General features: G+C 33.9%; 1 protein-coding gene and 1 pseudogene across 1 annotated transcript; both read left to right on the top strand.

Annotated features, from left to right (window-relative positions):
• The first annotated feature begins 9,937 nt into the window (after positions 1–9,937).
• Positions 9,938–10,363, top strand: LOC145823746 (uncharacterized). Its single transcript, XM_082923269.1, has 2 exons — positions 9,938–10,031; positions 10,152–10,363. The coding sequence occupies exons 1-2, from the start codon at positions 9,938–9,940 to the stop codon at positions 10,361–10,363; spliced, it is 306 nt and encodes a 101-aa protein (XP_082779395.1).
• A 2,272-nt stretch (positions 10,364–12,635) lies between these two features.
• On the top strand, positions 12,636–14,177 carry LOC114295931 (BTB/POZ domain-containing protein At2g24240 pseudogene; annotated as a pseudogene).
• Positions 14,178–14,707: the final 530 nt, after the last annotated feature.

The raw sequence follows: 14,707 nt of genomic DNA, 5'->3' as shown, positions 1-14,707 counted from the left end.
TGATACTTGGGGTGTGCCCCAAGGGGTACCCAAGTGTTTTAGAGGGAGAGGTTATGAGCAAAATGGGCTAGACCCATTGGACCCAAAAATCACCACACGCGCGCGCGCGCCGCCGCCGCCGTCCGTCCGGTCGTTTTTGGATTTAATTTTATTTTTTATTAAAATAAAATCCAGAATTCAAATTAAATTGGTTTGGATTTTTTGTACATCCAAACAGGGCCCTTCCCGTTTTCAAACAGAAATAAACTGTTTTGGAATTAGTGTACATCCAAACAGAGCCCTTCCCGTTTTCAAACAGAAATAAACTGTTTTGGAATTAATGCACACCCAAACAGGGCCCTTCCCGTTTTACTATCTGTTTGAATTGATTCAAATCTGTTTGAATTCAAAACCCAACAGGTATGATACCTGTTCAATTCAAAACAAAGAGTCACCTTCACATCTATAAATAGGACCACCCTCATTTGGATTTTGTAACTCTAATTTTCGTTCTTCATAATTCTGCAAACTTCCTCTTCATTTTGCTGCATTATTTTCTTGTCAGAGAGAGTATAAACACTTAGTGTGTTCGTAAGGCAAACAATTTGTAGTGCTGCTATTGTTTGTAGTAGATCATTTTATCCTGGGAGATAGACGTCCAAATTCTGAAAGCACCGTGGAGAGGACGAATCTGTCTTAAGGACACAGTGTCAAACACTGGACTTGATCAGAAAATAATTCGAAGAAATTAAATCAAGTAAGTTATTTAATTTATTTTCAGTGTTGTTTTTATTTATTTAAATCAGATTTTAATTTTGTTTTTGTAACAAAATAAAATCTGTTTTTATTTATTTATTTTTATTTCGAGTTTGATTTTTGTAATCAAACAATTTCTCTCCTTTTCTTTATTTCTTTAAATTCTATTTGTTGTTGTGTACACAATAGAATTAAATCTTTTTAAATACAGTGAAGATTGTCCAACAGTATAAGTCTATTTCCTTTCGATAGGTCTCTTGCTCTCCAAATATTAAAATTACTTGATGACAACATGCATGCTCTTGTTCTTTTTAACCCAATAGATATGGCAACTTGATAAGATCTTGAGATAAAAATGTTGAAATCTTAGTTTCCACTCTCCAAAGGGTCAGCTACTCGGGCAATAGCACATATGATTGATAAGACAAATCTTCCATGCTTATGTGAATCATACTCAGTATTAGAAATGTGGATTCAAATCCTTGTCTATGTGCGAGTTTGCAACTTATCGCTATATAATTGAATAACCCTACTATATAGCACCACATAAGGGTGATCTCTAGGCTCTTGGCTCTTTAAGTTCCGTTTGATTAGAAAAAAAATTTGGTAAAAAATGAAAGTAAAAGAAAAGAAATAGAAAATAAAATATATTTTTCTTGCAAGCATTTGATTAAGATGAAAATTTGTAAGAAAAAAAATTTAAAAAAAAATTAAATGTTTAGATGTAGATAACTTGTGTTTTCTTGTGTTTTTTTTTTCAAGAAATAAAAATTAGTTACAATGCAAAAAAATAAGTTCTGCAAAAAAATTAGTTTTCTTATACTTTCCCCTATTTTCAAGCTAAAAAAACTTATAAAAGTTAATTTTTTTTTTCTCTTTCTTTCACTTTTCACCAATTTCATTCTAAACAAACTGAGTTTTGAGGTCTAACCCCAAAGATCACCTCTATGTGGTTAGGCCTTTTATTCCTTTTGTACTGACCTATTCCTTGCTAGTATGTAGCATTCTGTGAATTAAAAAAAAAAAAAATACTCTTTGAATTATTTTATACTAAGTTTAAAAAAAGTAATTTAAAATTCATTGAAAGACAACTTTGTCAAATAGTATGTAGATCATGTTTAAAAAAAATTATAAAAAAATTGCATTGTTAAATAGGGAGTGTTTTTCATTGATTTTTTTTTTTTTTTTTTGGTTCTTTATTGAACTTTTTATGAAAAAAAATTCAAAAACAATTTATACTTTTAAATTCTACTCAATTAGATGAACCAGAAAAGTAATAAATAAATAATTTTTAAAAATTCTTTAAATATAAAAGCCAAAAAAAAAAAAAAATCCAAGGCAAATTCGATTTTTGTTAGTTTTATTTTTTATTTTTGTATCTAGTAAACTTTTTAAAAGAAATTTAAGTCCATGTTTTGTTTGTGTTTCAAAAACAAATTAAGAAATTTGTTTGAAAAAGTAAAAACTAATTTGAAAAAAAATATATGAAAAATAAATTTCAAAATTTTAAATTATATCTGGCCTCTCAAAAGATAAAATTATATAAAAATGTTAAATATATATATTTTTTTGTTTCTTTCAACAAATTAATTTTTTGTTTTTTAGCCCAAAAAAAAAATTAAAATAAAATTTTGAAAATCAAACCAAACATGGCATAATCTTTTTCTTACTTTTTTAAAAATTATTCTACACTAGACCAACTAAAAAAGTTTTAAAAAATAATAATAATTAATACAGATTTAAAAAGATCACTAAAAAGAAAAAAAATTAAAATACGTATATAACTTTTTTAACTGATTGTCAAACGTAACCTAAATAAATTGCAGCCAAATGGTTAGAATGTTTTTGGCTTAAAACAAATATCCACTTTACTTTTTATGTTGGGTAAATTATATTCACCTCCCCTAAGTTTGAAAAAAAAAATATAGTTAGTTTAATTTTGACATAATTACACTGACTTTTCTCATATTTTTAATTTACAAAACACTTAGGCCCATTTTTTTATTAGCAATTCGTTAGTTATATGGATTAAAAAATGACGTTATCATATATTTTCTACTAAAATGTATTTTTATTTTTATTTATTTCAGTATCTACTCACATTGACATTAGTTTTGATCTCGTAACTATACTAAAGAAGATATTAATGTAATTATATTAAGACTAATGCTATATGTATCAATTAGTGCACTAACTAGTATACCAATTGATGTTGTGACATAATTTAATATGTTTTTGGTATTTGTAATTTGTATAATGAGCGATGTCAATAATAATGTCATAACTAGTGTTGGTACATTGGTTAGTACATTAATTGATGCATGTAGCACCACTATTATATTAAAGGGTTTTGGTAAGGATTCATTAAGCTCGCTTAGGATGCCGCATTGGGGCTAAAATAGCCATATAAGACAAAATAAGTTATTTTAGCCAAATAAGACAAAATGTCACATCCAACACATAATCATTACATTTTTTCTCTCACAAAAGTTAAAAAGCCAAAAAACCTATCTCAAACGAGACTTTTTAACCACAGGCTAAAATAGTCAAAAATCCAAAAAGTCAAAACGTCAACCTACATCCCAAAAAAGCTCTAAATACACTTAACTACCTCCACTTTCATAGAAAAGACAAACCAAAATAACAGCAGTGATTTAGACCCCCTCAAACTTCAACCCCCACTATCCCCACACACACGTGGCGGGTGGTGATTGGAGGAGGAGAAAAAAAAGTAAAAGAAAAAGAAAAAGTGACCAATTAAAAAAGAAAGGGGGTCAAAAGGGGGTGGGGGAAAGGGGGTCCCAATCTTTATTCCCAAAATAAATAGATTTTGTTAGAGACTAAGGCCTCGTTCGGGAACCCTCATTTTTAGCCAAAAAGCCAAAAAGTTACTAAATTAGCCAAAAAAGCCAACAACCCATACAAAAAAGTCAAAGATTCTCTTTTCTCTCTATTTTGCCACATCTTTTCGTAAAAAGTCAAAAAGTCATCCCAAACATACTAGTTTTTTTTAGCTCATATTTTAGCCAAATAGCCAAAAAGTTACTAAATTAGCCTGTTCCCAAACGAGGCCTAAACTACTCTTTTATTTAATTCCTTCTATTTTAACATTATACACTTTTATAATGAAGTTTTCTTTTTTAAACTGTTTTATTATCATATAAACAAAATAAATGCCTTTATTTTTAAATAACATTTCTTGGATTTTTTTAAAAAAATTTAAATGCCATCTATTTTTAATCATAATTAAATTATACAGTGTAAAGAAAATGAATCTAAAAATTGAAAAATAAAATAAAAATAAAGAGCATGTAATTTTTTTTTATTTTTTATAAAAATATAGGACATGAAATATTTTTTAAAAAATCACGAAAATTATATATCCTTTATTTTTATTACATCATATAATTTAATTATGATTAAAAATAAATGACATTTAAAATTTTTTAAAAAAATCCATGAAATGTTATTTAAAAATAAAGGCAATTATTTTTTCTATGATAAAACAAAAGTTTAAAAAAAAAAAAAACCCCCATTATAAAAATATATAATGTTAGAATAGAAGGAATTAAATAAGAGGTAGTTTAGTCTTTAACAAAATATATTTATTATATTTTATCTTTTCTATGATAGTAGAGGTAATTAAGTGTATTTAATGAATTCTTAACAAGTGCCTGATAACAAAAACCTATCTTAAAAGTTAGGGCTAATTGTATTTTCTAATATACCCTTTTATTTTTATTTTATTTTACCGAAATCAATAAGAAGTTCAATTTGTGCCATAACTTCTCATTGGTATACTATATGGTGGGGTGATGATCCCCCAATAATTGTGAACGCTTTTGGTGAGAAAACCGTATAAGGAAACACAAATGAAGTGTTTGAAACAGGAATTCAAAAAGACAGTAAAATTTAGAAGAAGTTAGCTTTTCTATTGGACGAAGGACACTATTTGGTTGCTGTGGGTTTTGATTCGAGCCCATCTTGATAATCTAAACCATTCAATATGTAGAATTCGTCGAGTATATCATCTCTGCAAAAAATCACGTTAATTGGCTACAATAGACATTTTATTAGATCACATTTTCGTCAATGGCATAATTTTCAAAATAAATTGTGATAGAAACGTGATCTGATCAAGTGTCTATCAATATTCAATCACCGTGATTTTTTACATAGATGATATACTCGATGGGCTCTACATATTCAATGGTTTGAATTATCGAGATGGACTCGAATTAGAGCCCAAAATATCCCAACACTACCCTCCAATCCAATAACGAATTGGAGAGGAGCCAACGAACCTAATCAAATGAAGTGTTCAAGCTTGATACAAGAATTCGAAAAGACAAACTAAAATATATCAATTCAATGCCTAGCCTATTTTCAAATCCCATCTGGGTCTACCTAATTCTTTTCTTGTTTCAACAATGGCAATTTACATTCCCATTTGGGCCTGCCCAATTTTTTCTTGTTTCAACAATGGCAATTCACAAAAAGAGTAAAATTCAACGTTGGTGGCAAAATATTCGAGACCACAACCACCACCCTCGCCAGCGATGGTTGTAATTCCTTCTTCGCAGCCATGTTCGACAGCAATTGGAACCTCCAAACCCATAATTTTGCTGCTGATGATGATGGTGCTTACTTCATTGATTGGAACCTAGATTGCTTCGCAGTACTCCTTGACCTCCTCAGAACAAGGGAGCTTTATATCCCCTCGAACATCCCTGAAAATCTCTTTCACTGAGAAGCCCTGTTCTACAGCCTCCTCGATAACGTCTGTGTTGGGGTTCCGAGATCCCACCCAAGTTCCAAAAATCATACGAAGTAGAAAAACAGCACACACATCTAAAGGAGACACAATATTTAACGTGATTCGACCCAATGCCTATGTCTACGGGAAAGTAACCGGAGATTCATTATAAATGGAGACTACAAAGAGATTACAATGGAGAATGAGGGAATCCACATCTTCACTCTACTCCTACAAGGCTCCCCTTTCACACAAAGGAAGCCTCTCTCTGCCTCATTCTCTCATGATAGTCACACATCTCCCTCTCTCACACAGAGAAGACTCAGCTCACTCACATTGAACTCTCTCAACGGTTTCCACGCTCACACTGAGTTCATTCCTCAACTTCTCTATTTATACACCAAAGAAGAGGAAGGCTAGCCGACACTATCCCACAAATCACTCCAGATTTGTTGTACCAAATCTGATGCCTCTAACACCTGCCCGCATGCGTTGTACTTCGCCGAATTTGGTGTCGTCATTCATAACTTCTTCATCCAAACTCCAACTTGGTTTTACATGAGTAGAAGAGAAAGATCACCCCTCACATGGGATGATATCTAACAAATCACTTCCTCAACCCATGTGAGGTGAGTCGCCGCAAAAACTACTGCCAATCGTATCACACCCAAAATCCAGCATAGTTTGCATCTCCTCACTGAGACGTCTGCATCCCTTGCAGGTAGAGATAATACACTGAGGAAAATACAGAGATACAAGAAGATGAGGGAATCTTACATTCTCAACTCAACTCACACCACTCACTGATTCTCTTTTAGAGAGAGCCTTTGCTTATATCTCTTACAAATCTCTTCCATGCTTTCTTGTCTCGAATGTTTTCACCTGCTTGAACTTGAGTAACTAAGATATCTGACACTCCCTAATTGGATGCCCTGCACCTCCTTCCTGGGATTCCCATTGCCATGCATCACCTTGCATAGCTAACACTGGAGCAAAATAAAACACCCTTTGTGTTCCAAGCAACGCGCTTTGCCTGGTCAACTTCCTTTGTCTTCTTTGCTCGGAGTTTTTACCAGTGAACTTTCAACAACTCGTTGCTGCACACTCTTCTCGCGGCTCTGTACGACACTCTAGCGTACTATTACACTACTGCATGTCTGCATTTATGCTCTTGCATTTAGCGTGCTCCTCTACAACTATTGTTCTACACGTCTACATACTACTAGTACTACTCATATTCTATTTGACAGTAGCTCAAATTGTCACAACATTCCCTTGTGCCTGTACTGGTTTAGTATTTGTGACCTCAAAAATCAATTAGTTGACTTTATTAACGGATTAAATAAATTGCTTGGCATTTTATTTTGCACTTTTGTATATTATTGTTCTGGGTAATGTTATATTTAATGTTACATATGATGTGAACATAAGGTCCCTTGGGTAACATTGTAGAAAGACATGCTAATGGTTAATGAACCAAAAACTGGGAGTTATGATTTTTCAGTGCCTTGTAGACCCAATTAATGTTCTAGTCTATGGGTGTTGATTGGGCGTCGCACTACTATGGCCCACACCTGTTTTGCTGCTATATGATAGACTGATTAATTCCATCATTGGGGTAGTAACCTTAGGAAAATATGTGAGTGCTATGCAATAAGTACATGCACTGAACATGATCGGTTTTGAGAACACTTATGGAATGATCACTGTTAGTTTAGAAGGTAGTTTTATTACAATGCACTTATTTTCCTTTGACTTGAGAGGCTTGTATAAATTAATTAACTATTCATTTTACTTTGATATTTTCAATCGGTGACGCCAAACCAAAGGCTATACACAGACATGTTGGGTTATGTGAGTGTAGGAGTGTAAAAATGGCAAGCGGCCCGAGGTCGGCTTGGGCAGTTTAGGCCCGTTTGGGCTCGGGCCTGAGCCCAGCCCGAGCCCCTGAGCCTGGGCCATCATTTTGAAGCCCGGTTCGGCCTGCGAGCCCAACTGTGGCCCGGTCTATCGGCCCGCTTAAGGCCCACTCAAGGCTTGGCCTACGCCAAGGCCTAGTGTCTTTTTTAGTGGAAAATAATAAAATTTTGGTAAAAAAAAATTAAAAAAAAAATGGTCAGGCCCAGCCTGCCCAAGGCCCGAATACCCCTGGGCCTAATTTTTTGGCCCGTGGGCCAGCCCGGCCAGGCCCCGCCCAGCCAGAATTTTGGCGAGAGCCCGCAAGGCCCGACATGGGCCAGGCCGGCTAGATTTACACCCCTATGTGAGTGGTAATTGATTTATATAGGTGCTTAACATGGAATCCACCATTCTCAAAGTGAGAAAGTATATTCAAGTAATTTTTCCTATTAACATTAGACCGAAAGAAAATTGGCTGGTAACTTTTTCATAAAAATATTTTATTTGTACATGTATAATTATAAAAGTATATTTTTGAAAAATGTTTTTGGGGTCCAATTAGAAGAAGGAAAAATTTAGAATTCACCTACATGAGTTAGGATTTTTGATAGTGATAAATTTGTCCATACCTAATAGCTCATGTGAAATATAGTTTGGTGGAAGGAAGTTTATAACCAATTGTAAGAAAGAGCCTTACTTGTAATTCTCTACTTTTAGGGGTTTAATTGTAATGTGTTGATGGACATTATTACAATTAGTGGAAGTTCTATATTATCTATTTAAAAGATAATTAAATGAAAATTTGGATAAGTTGTATCCTACAAATTCAAGATAAAATATACATCTTTCATGTTATCTCCACAACTAAAAGATATAGATCCCTAAGGATCCCACCTACATGCAAACTCTATCATGTGTTGGGTATATATATCAGACATATTTGATACAAAAAATTGGCCATCAGAATTTTTAAGGTTTATAGAAAAATACACACAAAAAACAAAATCAATTTGGACGCGAGACACTTGGATCGCTTGGTGAGATACTAACAACAACACGCTTGGATTGAGATATTTTAGATTATGTAATCTGGAGTTGTATATTTGAAAAATTATTTTTTCAAATAAATTTTTTTTCCACAAACTTTCATTGGTATCAGAGCCATGTTAATTTGATTGCATGAATCTATATATTTTTATTTTTTCATATTTTGATTGAATATTCAATGTTGTCTTGCACAATTGCCGATTATACAATTTGTGAATATATAATCTATATTCTTTTCACATGCAATATGAATTTTAAGATAAATAAATAAATAAACAAACAAAAAGAAGGACCGAAACAGTAGAAAAATAAAATAAAATAAACGGTTACTGTTTATAATGGACATGATTAATAGCTGATTTGTTTGCACCACGCTATTTCTTGTTTTTGGTTTTTGTTGCTGGATTGGTGTAAGGTAAACCTTCGCATGTAATTATTATTTATTTATTTAATTTTTATTTTTTACTGTTGATGGCATGTAGCCATATTCATGATTACACACACACATATATATATATATATATATATATATATATATTAGTGGGTTTCATGTTGTTGATGATAGCATGTAAATTAGTTTGTTAATTTATGGGAATAAATAAGTTATAAATGTTATTTGTACCACATTTTAATGATTAAGCGTTGAATATGATTATTTTAAGAAAATATTACCTATGGCCCTTTGGTAAATAAAAATTCTTATTAATTGGGATTCAAGTGATACCAAAAGGGTCGGTTGGGTTTTAATTAATTAGTTTGTTTTATTTATTTGTGAAAAATATAGTCTGACTAGTGGGAGTGTTGGCTAAAATGAAGGCATAATCTTACATGTTTATGCTATGTATCTAAACAATGGTTTGCACTTAGACAAATACTATATGGTAACCAAAAGGTGTCATATGAGTTGATTTGGAGGCCAAAAGAAAAAATGGGAGTCATAAATAAATTTAATTTTTCTAAAAGAAAAAAAAAATGATAACATGAGATGATATTATGATGGGCAGTAGCTACCCACCCATTCAAGGTATGTTCATTTATTTCAAAAGAAATTTTTGTACATGCAAGATTAGTTTCCCAATGCTCACTATGAATGTTTTAAATATAAGTGTTATATTTGTTGGGCTTCTAAATTGTTTATGATTGTTTGAATGATAATTCTAGTGAGCATTACCATAGTAGATTCAAAATCCCGCATCCTATGGATTTATATATAATGCAATACTTATATTCTTCTGACACATGTTTTAATTTTTAACATATGCAGTTCAAAATGACCAACTTTAATCCTTTGTCCAAAATTCTTGATGATAATCGTTTGACTAGACCAAACTATGTGGATTGGAAGAGAAATTTGACAATTGTCCTCACTGCTGAAAAACTGAACCATGTTCTAACCACTCATCCACTTGCGCTTCTTGGGGCGAATGCCACTGATGAACAACGTAAGGCTGCTAGAAAGTGGCATGAGGCTATGATGCAAAATGCTACATATTGGCCTCAATGACCAATGTGTTGCAGAAGCAACATGAGGGTGTTCTTACTGCAAAAGACATGTTGGTTAATTTGAAAGAAATGTTTGGAGAACAGAGCAGAAGTGCACGCTAAATTGCCATGAAAGGTTTGATGTCCACCAAAATGGTGGAAGGTACTTCAATATGGGAACATGTTCTGAAAATGATGTCTTTCATTAACATACTGTAAACTTTATGTGCAGATATTGTTGGTGAAATTAAAATTGATGCGATCCTTTCATCTTTACCAGATTCTTATAATCAGTTTATTTTGAATTACAATATGAATAAGATGATTGTTGCACCATCAAAGCTGCTCAATATGTTGCAAGCAGCAGAGGATCTTATTAAAAAGAGCCAACCCACTGTGATGATGGGTGAGAAGGAAGTTCTTAGAAAATTCAAGCCCAATTAATGTTCTAGTCTATGGGTGTTGATTGGGCATCGCACTACTATGGCTTACGCCTGTTTTGCTATTATATGATAGAATGATTAACTTCATCATTGAGGTAGTGACCTTAGGAAAATATGTTGGTGCTATGCAACAAGTACATGCACTAAACATGATCGGTTTTGAGAACACCTATGAAATGATCACTGTTAGTTTAGAAGGTTACAATGTACTTATTTTCCTTTTACCTGAGAGATTTGTATAAATTAATTAACTATTCATTTTACTTTGATATTGTCAATCGGTGATGCCAAACCAAAGGCTATACACGGACATGTTGGGTTATGTGATGGAATCCACCATTCTCAAAGTGAGAAAGTATATTCAAGTAATTTTCCTATTAATGTTAGACCAAAAGAAAACCGGCCGGTAACTTTTTCATAAAAATATTTTATTTGTGCATGTATAATTATTATAGTATATTTTGAAAAATGTTTTGGGGGTCCAATTAGAAGAAGGAAAAATTTAGAATTCACCTGCATGAGCTAGGGTTTTTGATAGTGATAAATTTGTCCATACCTAATAGCTCATGTGGAATATAGTTTGGTGGAAGGAAGTTTGTGACCAATTGTAAGAAAGAACCTCACTTGTAATTCTCTACTTTTAGGGGTTTAATTGTAATGTGTTGATGAACATTATTACAATTAGTGGCAGTTCTATATTATCTATTTAAAAGATAATTAAATGAAAAATTGGATAAGTTGTATCCTACAAATTCAAGATAAAATATACATCTTTTATTTTATCCTCACAACTAAAAGATAGAGATCCCTAAGGATCCCACCTGCATACAAACTTTATCATGTGTTGTGTATATATATCAAACATATTTGATACAAAAAATTGCCCATCAGAATTTTTAAGATCTATAGAAAAACACACACAAAAACAAAAGCAAGAGGGTGCAAGGTGAATCACTTTGGAGGCGATACACTTGTACTAACAACAACACGCTTGGATTGAGGTATTTTAGATTATGTAATCAGGTGGTGTATCTTTGAAAATTTATTTTTTCAAATAAAATTTTTTTCCCCCAAACTTTCATCCAAATCATTTGTTCGTTGATGAAGTGGACTTCCTCTCTAATTGAACTAGATTTTTTGATCAACTCCTGAGATAATCATCAATCCTCTAATCACCCATGACCAATCATGATTTCCCTTGATCCGCCACTTGATCAAACCTGATCTCCAATGATCTATCTCTCGATCTGCATCTGGTTGTCCAATCCGATCAGAATCTACCTATTCTAACCTCTTCAATGAATTTGCAGCGTTCCATAACATCCGATAACTTTCCTCCGGCTATTAAAGATGACAAACTCCCATGTTTTGGCAATCTTCAAAAAACCCTTCAAAATCTTACAATTCAGACCTCGTGGTTGCGTCTACAATGGTTTGTTTAGCTAGGACCAACCTTCGCTGGACTTCCGGGGCCCTCATTGAAAAACTTCCCGAAAGTTGGGTCACACCACAATTTTCTGAAAATTTGGGACTCTCTGCAATTTTCAGAAACTCAGGGAATATTCTCTTATACCAAAGGAATATTCTATTCACCTGTCAGCCACCGTTTACTTGTGTCAGCGCTGACGCCACCACTGCATAATATTCCACTAAAAAATATTAACTTTTAGGGCGCAGCTGGGGGGTTTTGAACCCCTGACCAATTACAAACTACAGCGTCTCATCTACTCAGCCAAAGGCACACCTTGTATTTATTATCCCTCAAATAATATTTAAACACTTTGGCTTTGGTGAAAGTTGCTCATCTTCAATCTCTAGACGAACGTGTGGTACGTGTCCGAGAGTGGTCCTCACTCGCTAATTTCAGAGGGCGCACAAGCTCCACCCCAGTCTTTGTTTACGGTTATTTTTTTGGGTCTGGACTTCTTTCGTCGAGACCTTCCTCTTGGTAATTTCAAGCAACTTGACTTTTGGGCCATTTCAGAAAAACACTATGTTTTTCCTCAACATCGCTAATTGTATTTTCTAATTTACCCTTTTATTTTTATTTTATTTTACCGAAATCAAGAAGAAGTTCAATTTGTGGCACAACTTGTCAATGTATAGTATGGGGTAATGATCCCCCAATAATTGTGATGGCTTTTGGTGGGAAACTGTATAAGGAAACACAGATGAAGTGTTTGACATAGGAATTCAAAAAAACAGTAAAATTTAGAATCCCAAGAAGCTAAGTGTTGAAGCTTGATACAAGAATTCGAAAGGACAAACTAAAATATAAATTTAATGCCGAGCCTGTTTTCAAATTCCCATCTGGGTCTGCCAAATTTTTTTTCTTGTTTCAACAATGGCAATTCACAATAACATACAAGTAAAATTCAACGTTGGTGGCAAAATATTCCAAACCCCCACCTCCACCCTCGCCAACGCCGGCCATAATTCCTTCTTCGGGAAAATGTTCGACAAGAATTGGAACCTCCAAACCTATAATTCTGCTGATGATGATGGTAAGTACTTCATCGATCGGAACCCAGATTGTTTCGCAGTACTCCTCAACCTCCTCAAAACAGGGGAGCTCTATATCCCCTCCAGCATCCCTGAAAAACTCCTTCACAGAGAAGCCCTGTTCTACGGCCTCCTCGACAACGTCTGCTCTGCCAAATGTGGCTAATTTGATGGCAACAGACTCCAATTTTCACACATTCCTGACGGGCCAAGCACCCGGCGATGGCACTGCCATTCGCGGCAGCCCTGATGGTGGCTGCTGTGTAGTGCATGATATTATGGTACACGTCTATGATTGGATGCTCGAAGAACACCCACCAATCAATCTTGATTACCAGAGAGTTTATGACATCGGTTGGGTCGATTCAGAGACCATCGTTGTCAGCGCTGGCGGTGGTGGGATGGGTCTATTCAGTGCAGTAACAGGGGAGCTCAGGCACAGGTTTAAGGTCACCAATGAGGATCATCAAGTGAAGAGCTACACTGCTGGTGCTTTAAGTTTTAACTCAGACTACAAGATTTTTTCTAGTTGTAAAGGTGAGAACAACAAGGAGTATGGGATTGGTGTTTGGGATCAATTAACTGGCAAGCAGATTGAGTTTTACTATGACCAATATGGGTGGTCACTTGGTGAAGCAAACAGGTTGCAATGGTTACATGGTACCAATTGTTTGATGGTTGCTACTCTGTCACCTAGGAGGCAGAGCTCCTCTTTCATTAATTTGTCGGATTTTAGAGTTAAAAACATGATCCAGCTCTGGTCTTATTGGTCGAAAAACGAAGACAATGAAGATGATTATCCGACAACCTAGTGGCAGTTTAGAGATGCCATAGCTATGGAGGAGACTAATTCTATATGCCTAGTGAATGAATGTGGGGATTTTGGGTTCTTGGATTTGAGAAGTATTGACATGAGTGTTAGGTGGTGCCTAAACAACTCCACAGTGAAGTTGAAGATGAAGGAACCATGTTACCCAAAATTGGCATTTCATAATGGGCAGCTCTTCTTGTCTATGAATCATAGTATTTGGGTGTATTGTGGTCCATATTGGGTACCGACATCCAGGCTTGGCAGAAGCAATGGAGGATCAATCTGTGATTTTTCGGTTGGTGGTGATAGGTTTTTTGCTCTTCACTATGAGCAGAATGTGTTTGATATATGGGAGACGCCACAGAAGCCAATCTGCTAGTTGTTTGCTTAGGCTTTGTTTGGGAAGTGATGCTTTTAGTTTTCTCGCTATAATATGAGGTGAAAAAAAATTGAAATGTATAGGAATGATTTTTGATTTTTTACCAAAAGAGAATGGGAAGGAACCTTTATGTTTTTTTTTTTTTTTGAACTTTTGTTAGTAACTTATTTTGACTAATTTAAGTAGGTTCTCAAACATACCTTAGTGGCGTTCTAGTTTGCAACTGGGTGTCTTTCATTTTGATCTAACTCGTTTTCAGTTTGTTTTTTAAAATTTGTAGAAGATGAAGTTGCATATGATGCGTACATGGGTGTTTTTGTGTAGAATTATTATTTATTTATTTTTATTTTTTTTGACTCATTTGTGTGTTTGAATATTAAAAACAGTGCATAATTAATATAAAGAAATTCTCAAAAAAAGAAGCCCAACAAACATGGATCAGGCTCAACATGTTGAAATGGAAATCTGGCTGATGGCGAGGGCAGGGCGGAGGCAAGTTAATTTTAGGAATATTTACACAAGTTCTAATTTATAAACTTATACTCTATTAAGTCCTAATTAAGATTTTTTAGACCTTCAAATCCCATTAAATTTTTAATAATCGGAATTGCCTTTCAAACAATGATTGTTCATCATTTATGATTATCTATAAA

This window comes from Camellia sinensis, chromosome 4 (genome assembly GCF_055761805.1).
Source record: "Camellia sinensis isolate YWXY chromosome 4, ASM5576180v1, whole genome shotgun sequence".
Lineage (NCBI taxonomy): Eukaryota > Viridiplantae > Streptophyta > Magnoliopsida > Ericales > Theaceae > Camellia > Camellia sinensis.
This window is presented reverse-complemented; position numbering and strand designations above follow the sequence as displayed.

Bases quoted from the DNA above. Each gene is read 5' to 3' on its own strand.
- LOC145823746 (XM_082923269.1), top strand. From the start codon at position 9,938: ATGACCAATGTGTTGCAGAAGCAACATGAGGGTGTTCTTACTGCAAAA. The intron at 10,032-10,151 runs GTGCACGCTAAA...CTTTATGTGCAG, and splicing joins GTTTGGAGAACAGAGCAGAA to ATATTGTTGGTGAAATTAAA.